This window comes from Anser anser (genome assembly GCF_964211835.1).
Source record: "Anser anser genome assembly, chromosome: 2".
Taxonomy (NCBI): domain Eukaryota; kingdom Metazoa; phylum Chordata; class Aves; order Anseriformes; family Anatidae; genus Anser; species Anser anser.
The window spans coordinates 13884517-13909042 of record NC_139721.1 but is presented as its reverse complement, the minus strand read 5'-3'; the positions used below and the strand labels follow the sequence as shown (position 1 = coordinate 13909042).

Genomic DNA, 24526 nt, shown 5'->3' with positions numbered 1-24526 from the left:
AAAAATAAAAGAGAAATTCCAAGCTGTTAGCTTCAGTTAGATGAGAGGCACTCAGTCACAATAAGCTGCTCGACTCCGCAAAGGACACAAAGCCCTTGCTAGACTCTCAGCACTAAGGAATACAGCACTCAAGGAAAAATGGTCAAAATTAAGTTGTTATGTTATACACGTTATCAGTGTCTTTTCCTCATTTTATTTTTTCCCCCAACTAAATTGTTGAGCTTTTACGGAAAAATAAGAGTAGTGTTTTCAACTATTCTCTCCATAGTTTCATTTAGGTTTTCACATCATCTACATCACAGCAGTAGTCAACAACCAATTTCTTGAAGTCCTTTACCAGTCCTCCAACATAATTACTTCTCTCTCTTCAATTAAGAGACCTACAAAACAGCTTTGTTCTCTCTCTTCCTCCGTCTTATCCTGTGTTGTAAGTACTGAGTGCTTTATTAAGCACATGGAAGTTTTTCCATGCTGTAAAAACAAACTTATGTTTTTAAAAATCTGACTATTAAAACAATGGAAAGTGCTCAGTATTTTGAAATCAGTCAAGTACTCAGTAGCAAATACATGAATCCCAACATTTTAAAATTATTGTGTCCTTTGATAATAGCTTTTGAGACAGAAACTTTTTCTACACACACTGCTCCAAATGCAAGAAGACAAGAAGGATGTTTGCATTGACCACAGGGGATGGGGATCATATCTGCCTGATCCTCCAGAAGGATAAATAAGCTGTTAGTAGCCAGCTGGCCACGTAGCTGGAAAAAGAGGATGGAAAACTGAAACAGGGCACTCCAACCTCAGTACCTCATCCTATTCCAAAGCAGCTTAAACCCTGCTTTGGTGGGTGTCTGTGTGATCTGCCCCTCCTGAAGCCTGGACAACTCTCAGGTGACCACTACCTCAACAAATTGGAAGAACTGAAGATAAAGAAATAAACTGAGGGAAACAAGTGAAGCCTTCAGCAGCTCCATGGGCAAATCGAAAATACCTCAGAACAGTAGGAACAGCATTAGGAAGGAGAGTGACAGAACTGACACGAGAGCTTTGATCTGCCCAAGCCTCACTTCACTGTGGTAACAAATAACCGCCACCCCTCCCCTTCCTTCTTCCCTATGTCCATTTTTTTATTGTACAGAAAAATCAGGAATTAAATGACTAAAACTAGCAAGACAATAACACGCTGTTATGAACTTTCATGGCTGCCATACTAATTTGAAAAGCTGTACTCAAATATTTCCCAAACTGCTAAAAACACCTCCTTCCCACGCAGGCTTCCATTAGCCTCCTGGACGGGAGAGGAGCCACCAAAAGACCTGTTGACAGTGCCAAAGCTTAATGCGGTTAAAAGCTTGAAGATTTAGCAAAATAAGCAACCAGAAGCTGAGCAGCACCTTATGGTAGTCGGTAAAAAAAGGTCCCCGGTGCTTCTGGATGCAGTGCAGCTGGTGAGCACCTTGCTGCGTCCCGCCGGGACGGCAGCCTTGGCACGGCCGCCCCGGCACAGCCCCAAACAGAGGCTCACTCACACGGCTCCACGCTGCCTCAAAGCCGTGAGTCACCGTCCCTCCTTTTCCTGGAAAGGTGAGGAACAGATAACTTCCAAAAGAGGGTTTTTCCTGAAGTAAGTTTTTTTTTTGAAAAGGGGAAGAGTTGATCGGGTCTTGAAACGCGCTTTCACTTCCGTGGTGCCCTCAAGCTTGGGGACATATTTTCTTTGGGGGACAAATGGGGGATATATTTTCATTTATCAATTTTTTTTTTTTCCACAATACGTTTTATAAATTTATAAGAAATAGGAACGTTTAGGAAATGAAAAGGACATTTTCAGAATGAAATACTTCATATATTAAAACTCTTCTGCCATTCAATTCAGGGGATAAAAATAAAACAGAACAAAAATAATAATTAAAAAAATCGCCTTGACCTGAAATCACCCTTTGGAGTCATTTTTGAAGGGAGTTGTTCTTGACCCTGACTCTTGAGACCATTCCTTTTTTATTTTTAACCCAGCCTAGAAAATAAATAACCGCCAGTCACACAAGCTCATTTCTCTTCAACGTTCCAAAACTTTCGAAATGAATCTGGTTCAAAACACCCCCCGAACCTATTCACAGCAGAATTCGGAGTCCCAGCGAGGAGCAGATGTCAGCGCTCGAATCCAGCCTCGTTTTGTTTCCCCCGAGTGGAGCTGCAGGAAGGAGCCGAGCCAAACCGGGAGCGTCGGTGCCAAGAGGGGTTTGTTCGGCTCGCTCCTCCCGCTCCCCTCTCCATCCTCAGCCCCAGGAGCTACGGATCCAGCCGAAATCAGCCTTATTTTGTCCGTAGGTGAGTTGAGTCAGGCCACAGAAGAGCCCAATGAGCCCACGGTGAGATTACGGGGTCAGGAGCTGGGGGAGGAAGCCCTGCTCCCCGCAGCGGCGAGCCCCAACTACACCACACAGCTGCACTTCTACTTAGAAGTGGGAAAAAAAAAATCTAGCTAAGTGCACTTAAATTTCATGCTGCCAGTTTATGATGTTTACCACAAAAATACTGTTTTTCTTCCTAAGCACCCTATGAGATTAAGTACATTTCAGTAAAATGCAAAGTCCTAATGAAATCCCAAGTCATCTGCATCAGCAAAGGTCACTAACATCGCACATTTATCCACACACACAAAAAACAGTAAGAAAAGAAAACCTTAGAAATGCATTTAGCAAAACGGTATTCAGGATATCAGATGATTATGGAATAACACAGACTTTATGGATTAGCTGCTATGGCTTAATGTGTACGAAAACACTTGTATATTATTATTGCCATTTTGCATCATAAAAAGAGGAAATCTATTTTATGAACATATGTCAATATAGATATAAATTATAAATAAAGCGATTAAATCTCATTCAAAACATTTATATTTACCTTGTATATTTTAAGGGCCCTTATGCAATACTGACACTGTGTTAAAAATCAGGTTCTTAATTTTCTGTGAATAAACTGCCTTAAGGAACGGAAAATAGACATGCCTTAAATTTCCTTATAGTAAAATTTACGCAAATGATCAGATCTCTATGAATACAAAATCAACTAAAACGAAATAGCTTTTATATCCTAAAAAGCTAGGCAGTGTAAGGATATGCTGCTACCATTGACACAAACCCTGATGTCAGGTTGAGTACATTATGGGATGGCACAATTAATGATGGAATGGCAGTGCCGGGTCACCCAAGAGCTCAGAGAAGTTGTACACTGCTGTCCTTCCTCCACAGCATCAGGACAGAGTGACAAGACCAATCATCAGAGCTGAAATGAATGCTTACTTGGACACTTGGACACCAAGGAAAGAAGCTATATCCTAATTGAAAGAAAGAAGCTATATCCTAAATAAAAACTGCATAGAGATATTTTCGTATTACATCTTTGACCTACACTTGTGTATTATGCTTATAATGAACAAAAACTAGTTCATGTTAAAAATTGAAATATCAAAAGAAATTCTTCTGCACATTTTTATTTTATATGTGTCATGTATTCTTCCAGTGTTCAGATGCCACCCACCTACGTCAAGCACTTCTGCTTTTGTTTCAAGAAAAGCAAGCTACAAACCAGGAGCTTGAACTGAAAATCGGACCTCAGACGCAGATAAACCATAGAGGTTACAGCCAACCTATCAGGTTTGAAGGGGGGAGGATGAAAAGTTCATCATCATCCAAATGAAAGTTTTAAATGGAATTGGCATAATGTTATAACTTTGAAACAGTCAGTTTTTAAATAGAAGAAAAACCCAAGCTGAGCTGCAATCAGTAAGATTGCAGGTAAAGACAGGCAAAGACCACTGCTCCCTAAGCCATCCGTAAGTCCCCATCACATCCAAGGAGTCAATACATTAATTTTGTTGTCTGAAAAATGGAAGATCTAAGAAACCATCCAGACTGTAACAACAAGGTATCTTAATGCAAAGGCCTGCACTGTGGCAAGGCAAAGCATCCCCTAAACATCCCCAACAAATACTTGCCAATTTACGGCTTAAAAGCCTACAAGAAGAGTTTCACTTCACTGTGAGGTGTGTGTTTATTTTCCATCTTAACTTCATCATTCTGCAAAAATTCTTTTCCTTACAAATAAAGCTAATCCTTTCCTTCCCAGAGGAAATACCAAGAACAGCAGGTACATATTTTTTTCTTCTTTTTTAAAGCAGTCTTTTAGGTATTAGACAGGAGAGTTCCTTCCTCAGACTTATTTTATTCTCTAGACCATTACCCGGTTCCCTTTATTTTCTTCTTATACCCAGTGTTACCTGTTGGTTCCGTTCCATGGGGAATTTGCCCACCTATTTATTCAAAAGTGCTGCTCAAAATCTTTGGCACTTGATGGAATAATTATTGCCATGTTTTATATAAAATCCTGTTAATCCTCAGGTGAGATTTGTTTTTTTGCAATAGCATCCAATCGCTCAGTATTTCATATCCTCTCCTGATGAATTCATTTCAACTTGCTGTTGCAGGGTGACCTGTGCAACCTGCCGAACTATCCTGACCTCTGGTCGTACCTACCAGCGTGCGAGCACTCCTGTCCGTCGAGCACAACACCCTGAATTCAAACCTATTTTGTATCCCATCAAACACATCAATGGATAAGCTGAATCAGGACCATGACATAACCTCATAAACTGCACTGGAAAAAAGTCCCTTTAGTTTTTTCCCCTCTGATTTTCTGGTAACTGCGTCTTCACCACATTTCCATACCGTATGAAATAATTCACTTCGAGTCACACAGCCAAATAAATGACGCGAGAATTACTGCTGCGGCTCTGTCTCAGTTCTGTGCCTGTATCCCTAAACAATACATTTCCCCACAGCATAGGAGTGTAAATCCATGCCTCCGAAAGTAGAAACACCAGCCTAAATTATCCATGACCTCATTTTTAAAACATAAATGCATCTGCCTTCGCTCTGCCAAACAATGCCAGCTTTCATTGCTTATTAGCCCAAGTCTCCCACAAACACCTTTGGCACTGTTACCTCACTCCTTAGCCAAGGGAAAAACATCTAAAAATATTTCCATCGAGCTATTGCTATGGCCTCCTGAACCTCTCCCTGCGATTCACAATTCACGATGCTAACATAACAGCTCTCTGGCCGGAGGGAGGCGGTAAGCTGAACTGTGCCCATTGTTAGCCTGCCCGAAACAGGCTCAGTCCCTCGTTCTGCCCGTGCTTGGTGTTCTTCCTGTTGCATTTACTTCATCCAGATCGCAGGGGCGTGCAGCCTCGGCAGGCTACAGAGGCCACAAGTGACGCCAAGGTGGGCTGCCCCAGACGTGAAGGGCTACTCGCAGGGTAGCAAACGGCCACCGCACCATGCAAGGAGAAAGGCTGCGATGCTGCCCAGCTTCACCATGCCCGAATCCAGCCCCAACATATTTTAACACATGCTCTGAATAAAGTAATTAGCAAAATGATTCTCACAGTACTAACGGGATCTGGTGTTTGGATAACAAATTAGTGCATGTGCAATACAAAATGCATCTGTCCACTTCCAGTTCTACAGAAAACTTGTTATTACAAGAACTACACGATTCAACAGCAGGTATACAATATAAAAGCATTTATTAACTTTCATGAAACAGAATATGGCTTTAAAAAAATCTTCATGGGTCCCTGTCGAGTTCTCCCTTTGCCCTAGAAGGAGAACCAGTCTCTCACAGGAATTTGGGAAAAATTCTAGAGAAAATACTTAACCCCAAACCGACCATCTTGTAGAAACCAAATGCGGTATGAACCAAATGCTGGGCAACAGCAGTCAACTAGTAAAAACCCCTGCCTCTATAAACAAAGAAAGAAAACACATAAAAAGGGGCAGAGATGATTTATCTCTATTAGCAAAACTTCTAAAAACTTGTAGTTTTTAAATAAAACATTTGCTGAGTGGGAATAGCACACTGCATAAAACACAGCTGAAGAGATTTGAATGTATCCATCATTTAAAGTCCCAGACCTAGGTTAACCTAATAATGTGTTGTTCTTGTGAATCCATGAATCTTGTGAATCCATGAAGTATAGAATGCTTCCAAGAAAACATCCTTCAGCAGGACGAAATACATATACTTTAATCTTTTAATTCTTAAGCTTTCAAAAATATTTCATTTTAACAAAGACATCTTTCAAAAGCATATTCCAATGTCAAGCTTGAAGAAAAAAAATCTGCCTTTGTCAAAATAATTTGCAAACTTTATTGGAATTTTAAAAGCCTGATTACAGGACAAAACATGCATTAAGCATTTTGCTAAAATTACAAAAACATAATTGCAGAATGTCATTATATTCAAATGGTCATGTCCATAATAAATACCTGCAGCTTAAAAGCAGCTCAGACTTTTTTTCAAGTGTTTTAGTATCTGGAAAAGGCAAATGTTCTATGTAATGTTCTTAAAATTCTGGCGTTATATTGCAACGGTTAAAGCAAGAAACAACTCACTTGAAGACTACAGAAAAACCTTGTCTTCTCAGGAGGTCTATGCTTGGTTATACAATACTAGTCTGGAAACAGCACTTCACCAAAGGTCTGGCAATTGGCTTCTGTTTAAAACATACTCTGCCTCATAACATTCTTCAAAGGATTAAAACATAATTGATTCTGGCAGTACACATGGTCAGCATGATGTGCAGGGGGTTGCCAGTGGACATGGGGCCCTTACATAAAGGGCTGTTTTCTTTGTTTAAAATGGAAAAAAGAGTGGGAGGTGTGGAGGACAGCGAAACACAAAATGACTCAGAATCATAAAACATATTTTTTGAATCAGATTATTTCAACAACTGCATATGCAAATAGAAGGCTTCAAACGAGGGTGGTGGCAGAGCTTCTGAATTGCTGAGGCAATGCACATATTCCTATTTCCATAAAAAAAGATAGAAGCTATAGTTATATACATCCTTCTAAGTATTCAGAGAATATTGCAAGTGGAACTCCAGAGAAGCCATTGGTATCAGTCTGAAAGTGACGGGGAGCGGATTGATCGTGCACTGGCTGGACTGTTGGAGAAAGCAAAGGGATCCTTTTCTTTTTCTTTATTATCGTGTTTATGTTTATGCTTATGCTTATGCTTGTGTTTCTTCTTCTTTTTCTTGTGCTCGTGGTGGTGATGGTGATGGTGATCACTATGTTTCGAGGAGTTTGATTCCTTACTAAACACAGAGAGTGGAGCTGCTGAGACAGGGTGCATGTTCACCTCTCCTGAAGATTGTTCTTTACCTAAAAGAAATTGATAAAATGGGATTAACAAATATTTAACTTACAGCACTTTCTGAATTGTTAGATCAGACCTACTTTATCATTTCAATATGCAAACAGAATCCATTACTATACTGATGCCGTTAGTTTCCTGCTTTTTCAGAGAAGGTTCTGAACATGCCATTAATGCTCCTATAGTACTGACAGCTCTGTAGGGGTAACTCCTTCCTCCCTCAGAACTACAAATGTATCCCAGATCATTAGGAATTGCAAAGAGCTAAGCAACTGCAAGTTATACTGGCTTCCAGAAATTACATTTTAAACACTGTAAGAAGGTCACAATACCATGAGTAATTAAAATTTAACTGCTCACGAAAACCACGACATAAAGTACACACTGACATACATTAAAGAGCAGTTCTGGGGTGTGAACTCCTTTTAGTCAGGAACTACAGAAAGTTCCCTGCAAGAACATATCAACCGTTTTGATGCTGAACAGCAGAATTAAATTGATATTTCAGAATTGCATCTTGTTAAGTTTTGTTCTTAAACAATTATTCCAATAATGACAATTACACCAACTCTATTAGTGTGTATTTCACAAATACACTAGAACTACTTATATGTGAAGTAAACTCAATAACTGAATTGGAGTAGAAAAAATTTGATTCATAGCTTCTCATTTCCTGAGCCCCCTCCTCATTCTCTTTTCAGAATATTTGGTATTTCATTATTTCACACAAACTGCAATAGCTTCAATAGTAGGAACTAAGGGGAAATAATATAAGAATAATATGGTCAATTAGGGGAAACACTTGGAAGGTGGGAAGGCTTGAATTCCTTTAGGCAGAATTTGAATCAAATCATTCACATTGCATGTACGTGCTTTAACTACTAGGTATGTGTAAAAGCACCATCAGACTTTTGAAGGATACTACTCCTTTAAAACTTTTACATAAGTAGATTTTCTTCCCTTGAGTATTTTTTTTTTTCTTTCTTTGTCCCCCCCAGTTTTCAGAGAAAATATCCCAGGTCAATAATAGGTAATTATTATATACTTTATAATTGCCTTTTTCCTGTATATTTGCAAACACATTTTTTTTCCAGTGCTTCTCTCTCTTTTTTTTTTTTAATCTTACTTTAAGAGCAAGAATGATTCTTCTGTGGTAATACTTTAATCCTGGAAGTCTGAAGAGCCAACTCACTGTATTATGGCAAGCACTGAGAAAGATTTCCATGCAGTCTTTCTAGCTTTATCCAAAGATTAAGAATGGATTCAATCAAGTACACACACGGGAAAGTTTTTACACAGTACAGCTGTGTGTTTGTTTTTTGAATAGAGGTGGAAAAAAATCTACATCTGTGAGCAGCATTGAAAATTCAAAATAGAAATATGAAACATTTTATGCCATAAGGATAATCAGTGACTTTTTATGTGACAAGGCAGAATCTCTACTGTTTGAAGTCTTAAAAAAACAAAACAAAACAAAAAACAGGTTGTGTCTTTCTAGAAATCTGTTTAGGCTTTCCACAACACCTGAATATGGCACAATATAGAATTCTGCTCATGTTATGGAGGTCAGACTAGGGCACAAGTTTCCTATAGACCTAGAATTAATGTGGAAACATTTTTTAGACAGCTTTAATTTTGCATTCATAAGAATGATGCAGTAATTGCATATTATTGACGCAAAGATTTATTGTTAGAACTTGCACTGACTTTACTTTTTGAAGGGTATTATGGCAGATATGAGGTATGCACACAAATTCAAACTTCTGCTTGCTGACTTTAATGCAGCTACTAAAACCTTTTTTACACTGCTACCTGGAGCAGTTCTCAACAATGCAGACAGCATGCAAAATGCAAACATACTGTACTGATACAAAAAGTCTGCTTCACAAATTAACTACTTCTAATTATATTTCTGTTAAGGAGCTCCTACCTGAACCTAAACCCATCTCTCTGATGTAGCAGTAGTTCTAGTGCCAAGTGCCAGTGGACACCAAGGATGCAAAGAGACCCTCCTGACATGTTGTGCTGGTACTTGTGCAAACTTTCTGCTGTTTACTGCACTACCAGCTCTGCTAAGAAACAGCCTGCATTATCGTTCCATAACTTATTTCGGCTAGGTTATAAAAAAAAAAATGTATTTAAAGCCCTTAGGTAAAATATTAACTTGAGCAAGTGTGGGAACATATACAACAGCCCTTTAAGCCAACGGGACTGAAGGGGTGGTGATGAACACCTGGAAATCGAAAAAGGCAGGGAGATCCTTGGGAAAGGAGGGAAATCTGATCCAACTGTGGCTTGGGGGCTACTGACACTTAAGGAAGCAATCAGCATTGGTAATATGGTACAAATGTCACTAACAAAAAGTACTGTTACAGAAATCTGCTTTCCCTGAGCCAGTAGTAAGTATACATACATTTTCTTCAGAGATCAATGAGGACCAAAATCTGTTGTGCTTGATTTTTTTTTTTTAATTGAAAAACATCAGCTACCCAGAAAACATCCTCCTACTTTTAAAGACTGCTTTGAAATCAGGAATGAAATACATCAGCCCCAGATGATGGCTCAGAGTGGATGTATGCAGACTACTGAACTCTGTCTGTAAAACGGACAGACCTGTAAAAAGCTCGATACAAAGATTTTACAGATATGTACCTGTCAAATTCACTCTGTAATGAAACTACCTTTAAACTTGCAGAACACTTTCTTCATTTTTTTTGATTTCTTTTAAATTAAATATCTATTCAAAGCCCATGCTAGGAACCTGCCAACGTAGGAAAGCAAAGCTGAAGAGGAGCTGCTTTAAAGGGCATTAATACCATTCTCGTATCAACGGGGGGGAGACCGCTGCAAGGAGGCACAAAGCGTTCCCTCTTCCTGCAGGGAGCCCACTTCCTCCTGGCACAGGCAGCAGGATGGCAACCCGGGTTTCTCAAATAATAGAAAGGCACAATAAGGAGAGGGCAAGCCCACGAGCTCACTTCTGAAGTGGTTAGTAGCATTTCTTGGAAGAAAACACACATCCATGTGTCTGTCCATTTGGATCTCCTCCTGTTTTGGCTGTGCATATTCCAATGTAATTATTGGCTTCTCAGTGTTCCAGCTAGCTGGGCTGGGTAGTCGCTTCAAACCAGACAGGATTACTATCCCCGGGGGGAATGACCATAAACTTTGTATACACCTTATCACATGGAACTACACAAATGCTGGAGATACCATGAGGGAGAATAGAAGATAAAAACACAGATCTCATGGTTTAGTTTTAGAATGAAAGGGTTTTAGATCTTGACAGGCTTTAAGCGATGTTTTTTGACATGAATATAAATTGCGGTCAGATAATTACAACATCCTGTTCATCAATTATGTTAGGGCAAGGTTTTTTTTTTTAATTTTTATTTTTAAGGATCATCGGTGCACAAACAGTGAACAATATTGTTGTGTAAAGTTTTTTTAGCTGTATTATTTTGCATTGAACCTTTACAATTTGGTAAAATGTAACTTGAGACTTTAACATGCTAACAAGTTTTCATTAGATCTTCCAAACGGTCTCTCCTGTACTTCTGAATTTGTGTGAAGAGGGTGGGACACCACAGACTTACAGTCTCTGTTTCTTTGCATTTACAATCTATTTAAAACCGCTGGCTTAAATACGACTTTTCCAAATCGACACTTGTTAAAAATGACCCCCCCTTGACACCCTGATTTATTCAAATGTCACAGAGGAAAAAACGAACTTCACAAATCACAGCAAAGGGTAAGGCCCCTGGGTCCAGTGTTTTGGCTGAGGACAGGCTGGTGTTCCACAACCTGACACCGACCACCTTTGGGAAGAAGGTGACATCAACATGAGCATGCTAGCACTTAATAAGTCTCTCCCAGAACCCAAAGAAAGCTTGCTAATGAGAAAAATCATGTACTCTCTAAGACTAGCAGTTGGACTGCAGCTCTGGCAAGCATTTTTTCTAAAGAGCTAAGACTAAAAATGCTGAAAAGATCTTGAAAACTGTTTTGACAAGTATTTTGTTTTTTCCTCATTTCTACTTTCCTTGTTTAGTATTGCCCTGGAAACATCTGACACACAGCGTTTTAATTTAATGTTGTGTTTATGCATCCCTTGAATCATCAATGAAGTGCACACAGAAATCACCAAGTGTAAATATCCCAAGCTTCTAGGCTGCAAGTGTTTTGTCACTTTGTCTTAAGAAGCAAAATTTTCAAATTGTGCATCTCTGAAAAAAAGTTACCAACTTTCTGTCTAGTAGAGTGTTCTTTTAATGACCATACTGTAAAACTTACAGTTTGAGATTGAGAAGGTTAGGCTTAGTTAAAAAAAGTTTTCTGAGTTTGTGCTAAACACGATCCATTAAATAGGCTCCAATATAAAAATTTTTAACTAGTTCCAGTTTACAGATTCATTTGACTTCATAAAATTTTTAGTTGGATTTATAACCAGACAGATAATTCCTTATGCCTATAACAAAAAGGATAGACTCCACTTAAGTATTATAAAGACAAGGTCGTGATTTAACTAAAATATTTTTGTAACTGGTAATTGTTTTATTAATTTCCTCATTTGACTTTAAAAAAAATAAAACTATATTTGTCCTTACATTAAAAAATAGCTTGACTCTGGTGATATTTTTACCATACTTAGTCTAATATTCCAGAAAACTTTCAAGAGAAAAACTGCATTTCTATCAGTAAGTAAATTCAGAATACTTTGTGCCTCTAACAGCTCTTAGGTAGTTCACTCGAATATTTAGCTGACAGCCTTACCCATCTTCTGGCTTTGAGAGTGTTTCTAAGAAAACAACTGACCAGTCACAGCTCCAACATTACCTTGTTTTTATGAAATAATGTAGCTGACGCACTGCAGCCACACACTGATGCAATTCTCATTTATGTTGTCACTTTATCTTACAGGGCTTGTTTGTATTAAAGCTGCTTTCATGGGTTTTAGGATAAAGCCCTTGAAAACACCCTTCCTTATGAAGCACAAAATTAATCACAGATATTTCAGTGAGGCAAAGTTAGCTAGAGAACCTAAAAACTGGTAAGTTACCAGATTGGAAGCAGTTATATTTTAGGTAATAAAGTCAATATAAGTGTTTGATAATGTTCATGTTATTAAAGGGTATTCTAACAAGACAGTTATAACTGCTTTTTTTCTCTCTAAAAAGTAAAGCAAAAAATCAGTCATTGTTTGTCAATGTTGTCCTTTTATCCAAGAAGTGAAGTTTATTTACTTATTTGTCTGTAATTCTGACGTTTATGTAACCCCTTTTGATAGGAAGCCACTGACTAGTGGTTGAATTTTAAGGTAAAGGTATTCATGTAGCTAACTTGGATAACTTAGCTGAGCTGCAGAGGATTGGACTACTTCTACTGTTCAGACTGAATTCCTATTAACTACTCTATTTGACACATGGTGATGTGCACCACTGGCTCGTACATTTAAACAATACACTTCCAACAGTAGGTAGTCACTGAAGTAGTTTCCCTCTACACTTTACAGCAGAATTTGCTCTATTCAAATTATTCCAGGAAAAATTAAATCCAGCTAAACCATTATTTCCTGAAGCTTCGGACAGCAAGACCACAATCCAAACAATGTGTATGACTGTGGCCTACATCTTCAAAGTTTCAGGCATATCTACATGGTAGACAGAGTGGGAACTTCAAGTGTGATTATTCTGGAAAACACCGAATGAATTAATAAAATGGTCAAAGGGTTTTTCTGATCTGAGCTCTGAATGCTGAGGATGTGTTGTCAAACCACACTGCTGCTGAATGCAATCAGAAAAAGGGCTGCCAGTGCATGAAGACAACATCGCCTATTTACTACTGTACTCACAGCATTTGGAAGTAGCACTGCACTTTGAGATGAGTGAAATGCTGTGAGATGAGTGAAATACCCAGTAGATAAAGAACTGTATCATCTTAATCTAATTTCACAGAAGTCAACAATGCATGAGTCACCTTACAGCCTGCAACGAGACGTTAAACCTACTGCATACATGAAACCTGATCTTGAAATTCTTTTGATCTTAAGACAGAGTAGGGAGCATTGCTACTATTTTTTGATGATTTAGTAGCAAATAAGAATCTGTTTTCATTTTAGAAACATGACCTTGCAAAGCTTTAGAGGTTCAAAAGTGGCTAGCATGGTTCTGGTACATAGAGAATAATCAAAACAACTTAAATCGTGAATTGCCTGAAGAATGCTGTTTTGTTTTAGTAACTTCTTACAAAATACTTTGAATCCCTTCTAACTATCAGAGTCCACAATTCTATTATCGTAGGCAGGATGCTTTAGTAGGATTAAAACCATTTTCTATATGAACAAAGGTGCTGTAAACTGTACTGAAACCTGTAATCCTGAAAGACTTTAAGTGCAAGGCTTTTTAACCACCCTTGCAGCATGTCTAACCCCTAACCTTTCATATCCATGAGCAGAAGCCCACAGAGAAAATGCTTTTAAAGGAAAATAGTATTTTTCTGGCTTTACAGGGGTTATATCAACTTGAACAATCCAAATTATCATTTGGGGAGGAGAGGGGTACGGGGCGTGTAAAAAAAACAGAATACGCAGATAGAGCAGCGTTTAGAGCCAACACGAACTTCCTCCTTGCAGCTGCTGTTCACAGGCTGTGCTTGGCTGATGACCTAACACTTCATGTGACATGTGGGGACATAACCCACAGCTGTGAGAGGAAAACTAAGTATGGACTAAGGGCTCGCTGCCTTCCAAGTAAAAAGTCACAGAATCGAGGCAGATACAGGATCTCACAGATTTAGTAATGAGAGCCTGAGAGCATTTCAGAACCTGTATCGATCTGTTTCACAACAATCGCTCACTGAAGTGCGTCCATCCTCTGTCACATCTGCAAACAATTCAAGGGTCCTCAGGAAACACTATCTGCGATCCCCCTGTAAAACTGTTCGCAGACAAGTGTTGTATCTTATTTATGTATGCTTTTATTTTCCTCCATCTGTTTGACATTTTTTCCTCAGAAGTATGCTATTTCCTAAACACTGAACTGCCTTTATTTACTCAGTCTGAAATTCATATATCTCTGCTTCTACGAAAAATGCCATGAATAAGAAACAGGTGAAATTTTAGAAGCAAGGAGTATCTGAAGTGGAACTGCTTCTAAGTGTGCAAACCAAAGAAAATGAAATTAATCTGAAATGTTTCAAAGTAATGCTTTTCAAAGGCTTATTACTTAAAATGAATTCTGTGGAAAAAACAGCATTTGTCTCATTCGATACCTAGGAAAGAGCATGTATATTCTGGTGTCCTGAAGGCCTAACCGGCAGAGGTGACAAGGTGGTTCGGCACTTCAGTGACACTTGTGGCTTTTCTGCCTGCCGTAGATCTATACATGCAGCAGTCAACTGGCCATTACTCCCCTCCTGATCGGACTTTACCCATTCTGAATTACAGCACAGAGCATTCCCGAGCATAGAGCTGGCTGACAGAGGGTCCCGTAAGTCCTATTTGTGACGTATTTGGCCAAGTTTTGCTTATGACTTTATATCCCGTAGAGTGTGTAAGTCTAGTAAAGAAATTTGTTGCAAAATATCATGTAAGAGTTATAAATACTAATCCTCAGTGGATCAGCTTCCCACTTGCATGCCCTGGATGCGTCATTCTTTGCCGTAACAGAAAATGTGACGGCTGTCCGTAACACCAAGGACAAAATTCAAAGCAGCTCTGAGAGGTTAAAAGTAAAGGTTCTGTAAAATTAGGCTCCTAAGTTCTTGAGAGCAACCCATTTACCCCCTTCTCCTTCATTCTGCTGGGACGGCTATGATTTAGGGAAAAAGTTGTGTGTTCTGCTATTCTCCATACCTAACAGAAAATCCTGGTGGAGCTCCTGGTGGAGCTGGCTGTACAGGCACTTATCAACTAAAGGCCATCTGGAATCCAGAAACCAGACCTCCCTGTGTTTTGTGTCCCCATATGAACTTAATTTGTTAGCTGAGCAATGACAGCAGTTACCTTTTATTCATAAAAAACAAACCTTAGTGGCTAGAGCATCTGCCAAGGAAGTAAAATCTAAGTTCCAGGCCCTATGGGAGTATGAACCTACAGCTTCCACATCCCTGGCCAGCACCCTAGGCACCAGGCTCAGCAGGATGCTCGGAGCAGAACAACCACCAGCCCTCCTCTTCAACGGGGCCACGAACTGCCAGGAACACTCAGGTCACAGGGAAAGCAGATGAGGTCACTTGTCAGCATAGCTAAGGACCTAGTGCTCAGACCCCAGGAAACCAATGTTCCAGATCCTGCTGTTAAGGTTTTTTGTGTTGGACATTAGGCAACCACTGGATAAAAACAGAAAAACAAGCGAGAGGGTAGAGTACCCTGAATCCAACTTCTGGGGCCAAACACTTGGCTTTTACACCCTGCAGGGACTGCAATCTGAAAATCTTAACACCTCATTTTTGGTGTGTACCCAAGATGTTGCAAAAGGTTTGTTCCACAGTCACACTACCTCAGCTTAGCTCCACCGTTACATTTGGGAACTAAAGTTAAAAACACAGTCAGAAGATTTTCAGAAACCAAGACTGACTACTGTATTTCTTTCCTGGGACAGGTAAGAAAAGAAGGTGGAAGTTCATTAATGAAGGTTTAGTGAAATTGTTTATACACACAATATATAAATATTACATTAATTTAATTTATTAAGGCCTGCCTTAAGGTTTCTAAGGAACACCATTTTTTGGCAAGTAATTTTGTCCAATATTTTATGACAAAGAGAAGTAGCAATAGCAAAAAGGTACAGAAACGAAACCATATTTTCAGCTTTAAAGAGCCTTTCTAAGTATCTCTGAGGCTTGCAAGTTTCTTTTGAACTACTGTTGTTAAGCTACAAGTCATAAGATTTTTTTTTTACTTGAAGTCTTGCTTTAAGACAATCCTCAAAATTATTATTTTTTAAATCATAACTACTGCAAAATAAATTCCACTCAAGCATTTATGAGATTCTATTTCACTTTTTATTTTATTAATTCCTTAGCCTTTCATTGTTATAAGCCTGATACATACTTACCTGACTTAGATATGCATGAAAACACACATGTACACAATTATCTATAAATACACTGAAAGCTAAAGAAATGTTCTTGTGCACCCTTTACACATTTCCTTGAATTCAGCTAACATTTAACTCTTACCAACAACTGAAACAGTTGAAAAATTCCTATTATCATTTGCCAATAAATTTATTCATACCTGGTGTTGACGGTCTCTCCAACATATTCAAATGATGGTAAATAAAGGCTTGACTGTCATGAACCGTGTCCATATCGATCTCCTCCTCTTCTTGAGAGTTTGAGAACTAAGATACCAGGAAAAAAAAATAAGCAGATGCTAATAATTAATTCTTAGGAACATCACTTCATAAAATTTTCTTTTTTTTGAAGTAAACTGGGGGTGAGAGGGAAAGGAAGTGATATCTACCACTGCAAAGGAATAAAAATTCAATAAAATTAAAAGGCGTCAATGTCTATCCTTCTAATTTACCGTGAAGCTGTGTGAACAAGAACATTAACTGTCAACTTCAGTTCTTGCCAGCCAATAAAGAATCTGATGGGAAATGATTTTGCCAAAGTAAGCGTAACAACTACTGTACACACATACACAACATGTCTTTTGTTTGAACACAGCTTTAAGGAAAGTCAGCAGAAGCCATTGCTGTCATTCCGAATACTCTGCATATTGTGCAAGTTGAATTTCCATTTCTTACTCTGATTTTGAGTTTGACTTTACTGTCTTCATTCTTCTCTAGTATTTGCCCTGGCTCCAATGGAGACCCGAGTGGCATATCAGCCTTCCTCTTCACCCCCTGCTGATGACCAGAAATGCTGGATGCTGTTTCCTTAATAAGATGATCATCCTCCTGAAGCAGCATTAAAAGATCAAAATTAGAAGATAGCAAGAGCCATGTTTCAGCCTAAAAGAGACCTGATAGCTGAAAACACTTCTGAGTAAGTGGGTGATTTGAACAAAGTTTTCCCTGTAGTTCTGGCAAGAAGTATTTTCTAAAACCCTGCATGGATTTGTGCCAACCTCTCCTACAAACATGGTTTCTCTTTACTTCTATTCCTGCTCCCTCTGCATATCTAGCATTGGCATCTTTTCTGTCCCTTCTCACAATCATGGTACTGTTGGTGTGCAACAACATTTGCTGCCTCTGAATAGCCTTTCTATAAATCTGTGCCTCTCAAGACTCTCCTCATTCCAAATCTCTGTTGAAAAACTGTGATAGCCTCTGATCTACGCATGGGATTTAGCTCAATCTTCTTTTAATTAGCTTTAAAAGCCAATGCTTTCTTTGTTGAATACAAGTCAGAATGAGCGATTATAACCTGGTATTATTTTTGATATCACAACAATATTTATAAAAGAGTTAAACTGTTTTGTACATTACTGCTTAGATTAACAACAGAAACAGGATCAGAGGAATATAAAAATAGCAGGAGAGTCTAATAAGTTACACAAATAGTCATTAAAACAGGAGGCAGGTGTTCCAACAAGTCTAGTATGCAAAATATGGATGGAAAATTAAGTGCCCATTGCAGCAAGCATTATAAAGCACTAAAACCTAGATAAAAACCTTATGATAGACTCAAAAGAGCATATGCTGCCCAACTGCAACTGCTCTTCCCCTATTACACACAGGGTGTTCCAACCCCACAAACTCTTGCCCTGAGCAACTGAAATTGAATTTTATAAAATGGGTGACTCTCACCATCCCTAGCACGCTCAGCATCAAAGCAGTCTATTAGACTGATTTTAGCTCGTTTGTGCTCTCAGAATATACTGCTTTACAGAATCTAGTTAGTCTGATGCATTCTATCACCTGTTATGATTATTTTTTTATCCTCAAATATTCATTTCCCTCTTTTAATCCTTATTATTTAACCCAACACACTGCTGTTGTGAAACGCTTTGGGTTAAGCTTTGGCTGATGGAAGAGAGCTCCTTTGTTTTGTATTTCTGGTTTGTTTTTCTATGACGAAACTCGATTCCCTGAATTGTGGGTGTGTTACAGTGAAAAAGATCACCTAAGCAAAGTAAGTGGCAGGAGAATGGAGATGAGGCTGAGGAGAAGACACAAAGGATGAAGTGTGAATCGAGGCTTATACTAATGCTGCAGACAACACTGCTGCTAACAGAAGCAGCCTCTTTCCCTTTCTCAAGTTTCTGTCCTGGGCCACCACAAGCATTTGTATAACTGCACGATGAACTAACTAGGAAACTGATTCAGCAGGAAATATCTGTTCATAAAAAACTATTTTTCAACCAGATCCTCCCTTGATCCAACTCATTATGTAGCAACAACTGTACCACCACAAGGGAGAGGACAGTATAGGAAAAAGAAGAGTTGAGAGGATATTTTTGATTAAGATTGACCGACTGCTAAAGTAATTTTGGATGTCCACTGAACTGCAGCCTAAAAATCTGGCAACAAAATGTCTCGTTATTTAATTCTGATGTCTGTGTGTAACAGATCAGGATTTACTACATGCTCTGCGAATATGTAGGGTAGCTCTACGGATATGACTCCACCATCATTTTCTCCCCCTACTGGAAACAGCCTGCAAGGTACTGCGATAATTTGCACTCTCAGTATATCTCTGAAATAAAAGTGATTCAGAAATTATCTATGGGATTGAAACAGTAACACTAAAAAATCCTGTTCAGAAGGGCGGAAAGAGTAGTTTCAAACATGCTAATTGCATGTTCGCATTCTCTTTCAGGATATACTCCTAAGCAGTTTCAGTGAAATAGTTTTTCAATCTGTTAAGAAAATAACTTATTATTTCCATATACATTGAGCTTTTTGCCTCCTAATTAACTTTGCCTAACAAAAAGGCTTAGTCTTGCAGCAGTGGCAGCTATTCTGAAGAAATGTACAACTTGAATAGCTTGTCAGATCCATTTTCTAACTACACAATGGATTGCGTGTTAGGGCTGAAGCCTCAGAAGCCTGGAAGATATCAAACTGAATATGCAACTTCTCAGAAGTTGTTACAAATCCTTCAGAGCACAGTACTAAGAAGTCAGATCGAAGTGTTCAATAAAGACATTGAAGTTCCAACTTTCGTATCTCTTAAAGTTGATTAAAGAAGTGCATCTATGCATTTTAAGATGTAATGAAATTACTGATAAAAGGTTTTGTTTGGGAAAATCACATATCTTGCCTATAAGCAATGTTCTTAGTCTAATTAAAGAAAATTTCATAACAGCATCAAACATTTCTGTGAACCACTTCATGTCTCATAAAAAATACAGGAAAAATAAAGTTTTATAAGGAATACAAATGATGAGACTAGAAAAAAAAAGTCAAATGCTTCCATATTCTATGCAAAACGGTTTTAAAAAGTCATAAGAGGTATGTGGAATGTATGTGTCAGCTTTTCAAGTGGAAGGAATAAACAGTAACAAGGTGTAAACACAGCTTAGGTAAATCATGAGAAGCTTGAACACGACACAAGATGAAATAGGTAACCAATGCAAGGCCTCCGAGCCAGCTGAATGGGATGTGTGCAGATGGTTTGTGCTTACGGTGTTCTGAAATCCTACTGACTGTCCGTGATTGTTAGTACTATTCACAGGTTCCTGATTATTCGCCACTGATTCAGGGATAATCGTTGGATTAAGCACAGCCTTCTTTTCCTTCAGATTAAGAACGAGTCCGAGCTCTGGTAACGGTAAGCACGAAGGTCTGCTGAGGCCAAAAAGTGTGAAATAGAGGTCTACCGCTCCACATCGTAATCTCCAGTCATGTGAAGTTCCTAAAATCCCAAAGAGATTACTATTAATACAGAGGCACAATCTTCCCTACTCCACAAATAAGACAGTTTTAGCCAATCTACATCCATCAAAGTATGCACATATCTGCTGTGCCTAAGACAACTTCCCTCATTACTCCAGCCTCCTTTTCATTTACTCAAACTCAGCCGTTAGATCCTGCTTTAAATTAAAGTTTTAAATTATAAACTGTACAATACCTAACTGGAAAACTACGAGTTATAATAACATAAGGAAAAATGAAATACTTTTATTTATTTTTTTTTAAGTTTCTCTTTAGGTTTTAGTATTGGTCAAGTAAAATAGAACATTTTCTTACCAAACTGGCCTCCCACATCAGTGGATTTGGTCACAATTGCTTATTTACTTTATGAAATTCAGTAGGAGCCTTAAGTATGACTAAGATCTATAACCTCTGGAAACCACCCTGATGGACAGCACAAAACAGCAACACATAAATGGGCTTTTTGATGTCTACTGACTACTGTGTCATGTACTTCACTGGATACTCAATGCTTTAATTTCCATTCAAGTTGGAGATACGTAGCACAAAAAGCACCACTTCGCTGATTTTATTTTTCACTACAAACTCTGTATTGCTTTTACATCTTCATACACAAATAGTCAAAGCGTGTTTGGCACCATTCACAACAGAGAGACATCTAACATCTGGTGCAATGCTGCAAATATAGCGATTCTGATGTTAACTCAGCCCAGCTCTTGACTGATTGCAAGTTTATTGAACATATTGTTCCACAGCAGGAATAGGGCTGTATCTGGTAAACAAGACACAGATGTGCCAACTGCCATGTTAATGGGGCTGTGCAAGACAGCAATAAAATAAAATTTTAAGATCTGTCCCTGTAAATACTAGATTTCATGGGACTAAACTGCATTTTGTGTAAGTTTAGCTGTACTTACACTTACCCAGTTACGAGTAACTGATAAATTTCATGAACAGCTGGGAGAAAGTGGTATGAGTATTAATCTGGACATCTCTAACACTAAAATACTCTCCAGAGAATGACACATTCACAAATATTAATTTCAAATCTATTCTAGTGTATTAATAAATAATTTACTCAATGTTTTAAACTAAAGCTTTTTAAAATATGATGAATTCTCACTCAATACCTCTCCCCTTTTCCAGCAAAAAAGCTAAGCTCAGATACATCTGGTTGCTGAATTTCTCTGCAATCCTTGCAAATTGTAAGCATTATCAATTTAATGCAGATTAACACAAAAGAAAAACAAACATACATCAGAGTCCATTTTCTATTACTTGCTTATTTTAAATGAAAGCAACTCGTGATTCTAGAATCATGCAGCTTTAAACCTGGCTACTAACTTGTCTCACATTAACAAATGTCTTTCTGGGCACCCTGGAATGCTAAGGTTATGCCTTACAGAAAATAAATTGAAACATTATGTCATCTTGATACATAGAAATTTAAGTCCTTAAAGCCCCATGAATCATAATAAGAATGTATACCCTATTTGTTACTTGCAAGAAGAAGTAATGGTTGTAAGTAACACTGCACACACTCTTCTCTCAAGAAAAAGCAAAAACAAACTCTCTGATGGGAACATCAAAATTGTTTATTTTCTGTGCCTGACACTTGGCAAATCCTGCAAAACTGAACTACTAGTAGTCTCTCAGCTTCAGCCCCTGGAGTGCTGCTGCAAACTTTCAAACAGTAAAAATAATGATACACAGAAAACAGACAGCTTTCAATGACCTAAAAAACCTATATAAACGTTTACATGTAATCTGCAGAAATGTGCCAGATGTTAAAGGGCAGTTTGTTAGGACTGGATAAAACTGCTTCAGTAATGAAAAACAGGTCAATGGTAAAAGATGCAAACCCTCTTCTCATTAGGATCTTTCCTAATCATACAAGGCAAATTAAGCCTTAGGTTTAAAATAATTTACTGGAGATTTTTAGAAGTTTATCTATACAAATGTTATCCTCTCATATTCTCAGAGTTGCATAAAAGAGGACAAAGAGAGACTGCCTAATTTAGAGCAAACTGTAAAGAAAAAGGTAACATACAGTATCATTTGGGAAAACGTTTGATGTGAACATCTGGGTCAAAGAATGATTTTATGCCAAAGTGTATCAAAGCACACTACAGGAGTAAAGGAAGTAACAAAAAACAAGGAGTCCACTAGTACATCACTAAGCAAGTTAGCAGATATGTGAAAGGGAACTTCAGAGACTGAATTTTCAAGTCCTAGAAACCTTACAATATAGAAAAAATAAAAACCAACCTGAATTCATCAGTTTCCAAAGCTGATCTACCAAAGCTTCATTACATAAAGGGGACTCCATGTTCTTGGTAAAAGGGGGATTCTTAGTCAGCATATCCAGAATCTTATGCCTAAAAATAAATTAAAATTTTGTTATTAAATACAAATGAATAGACTAAGAATAAAAAGTCTATTCAATCTGCAATGTTTTTACAGAACTATACTTTTCAAATACACAATATGTACAGATGCAGATTCACCACCAGTAATATAATTTGAAGATTAAAAAGTAAAGCGGAACAACAACGAGTATTCTTAGTGTGTATTACTAGGAACGATTATTATCGTTTCTGAACAGTTAGATACAAAATTGTAGGCTGTACTATGCTCTTTGGTTTAACAGCAATCTTTTTTGCATGCTGACTTTGTAATTACAAAGAAGGAGCTAGCCTGGCATATAAGCTTACAAACTGACATCAAAGAATTTTAAAATAATTTTAAATGTTTATGACTGATACAAAATGACAGGAACAAAACTAGTGACGTGCACATCCTTCTGGAAAGGAACACTGTCACCTCTTAAGTTACACTGGTGCATAAAAATTCCACACTTACCATGTTTGCTTACAGTATTTATGCATTGAGCTGAAAGCAGATACATTTTTCCACTTTCTTTATTTAAACCTGGACTTGAAAACGTTTTATGAATGAGAATAATTGTATGTTCCATTGCTTATTACAACTATTTTCTCTGTATAGAAAGCTTTCCCCTTGCAGTCTAACACATTTGGGACAAGAAACTGACTTTTTTCTTTTTTCTTCTTCTTTTCAGAAGAGGCTTACATGTAACACTTGATTCAAAATATAAACAAACTCCTCTTTAAAAAGACTCAAATGAAATATCTTCCTCCTAGTCTGAAGCTACATCTCCCTTAGTGACTTCTAACTGTACCTACTTTCCTTAAAAAGAATAGCAGAAAAAGAAAAAAAGAAGACAATGATGAGCTTTTTAAGAAATTAGCTAAAAAGAGAGTAAAAGTAATACTATTAATCTTTGAAACTCACTGTTGTAATTGTGGTCATAAAAACAAAGTGCCGCAGAAAAAGAATGCTTACAAATCTGGGCGTTCAAAAGTGAGTAATGAATGTGCCAAAATACCCGATCACTCACTGGTGAAAACAAAGTTGAAGCAGGCAATACTAGAAATTACACTGTACTTTCATATGTTATCCTTTCACCCCATCTACAGTCTAACAATTGCTTTACATTCCTTGCTGGTAAAGCATCACGTGCGTCATGTCTCAACCTTTGTCTTTGATAAATATCGTAAAATCTTTTTGTGCCATACTCAACATGAGACTTGTATACATCATTTGTGATTAGGAAATGATCTCTAACTTCAGACATTCAGAGGAGCACAACATAAAAATAAAAACATAAAAAATAACAGAGATTAAGAACCCTGTATTTGAACTTTTGAGATGTGAACTGCTGAAAAAATCACAACTCATTTCAACTTAGGAGCAACAAGGAGAAAAACGGTTGTGTAGAAGTATTAATCAGCTAAGCATTTGGTTGATTCTAGCAAGTCCAGGCCAAGAATTTACATAGTTGTTAGTAAAAACTAACTGGCTCTTTATTTACTCACTAACCTTATGTAGGGTACGGGATCATTCTGAACCATTGTGAGCAGCCATTGTAGTTCTTCATAGCTCCTATCAACTGCAAAGAATAAAATAACACAAAACTGGTATAATTATACACAAACTGGAAAGGTTGATCAAGACGAACACAGCTTCCTCAAATAGCACATGAAGAGCTTGAGTCACTGCAACTGAAGAGGAATTTCATTAATTATGGTGCAAATTCAAAACATAAGGAAGTTCACATTATTTTACTTTACACCAAAACAGAAACGTGCATATAATACCTTCATGCCTGAGTTGTTCAGTAACTACCAATATGACTATTAGCACATAACTTGCTCATGAGCACGGATTACAAAAGTCACTGAGAAAATTACCTTCTTTACTTTAGGAAGCACACGGTATCAACACATCCAAATATCCCTTCAAGAATCTACATTACATTTTCCAAAGGGAATTGAGAATAGACAGTTCTTATACACAAGAATGAGTGACAGACTATTAACTATAAAACAGAAAGAGGAAGACCAGGGGGCTTACACAAAATTGTAAGTGTACTCATCTCAGTAGCCTTCCTT

General features: G+C 37.9%; 1 protein-coding gene across 1 annotated transcript in view; it reads right to left on the bottom strand.

Annotated features, from left to right (window-relative positions):
- Nucleotides 1-5576: 5576 nt before the first annotated feature.
- Nucleotides 5577-24526, bottom strand: part of TAF2 (TATA-box binding protein associated factor 2) — a 56793-nt gene continuing 37843 nt past the window's right edge. The window contains exons 20-25 of the mRNA XM_083823778.1: nt 23955-24024; nt 22323-22432; nt 19805-20034; nt 16980-17132; nt 16466-16571; nt 5577-7235 (exon numbers count right to left, since the gene is read on the bottom strand). Of these exons, the coding sequence (XP_083679904.1) occupies nt 6970-7235; nt 16466-16571; nt 16980-17132; nt 19805-20034; nt 22323-22432; nt 23955-24024 (935 nt within the window). The 3' untranslated portion in view covers nt 5577-6969. The remainder of the gene's footprint in view (nt 7236-16465; nt 16572-16979; nt 17133-19804; nt 20035-22322; nt 22433-23954; nt 24025-24526) is intronic.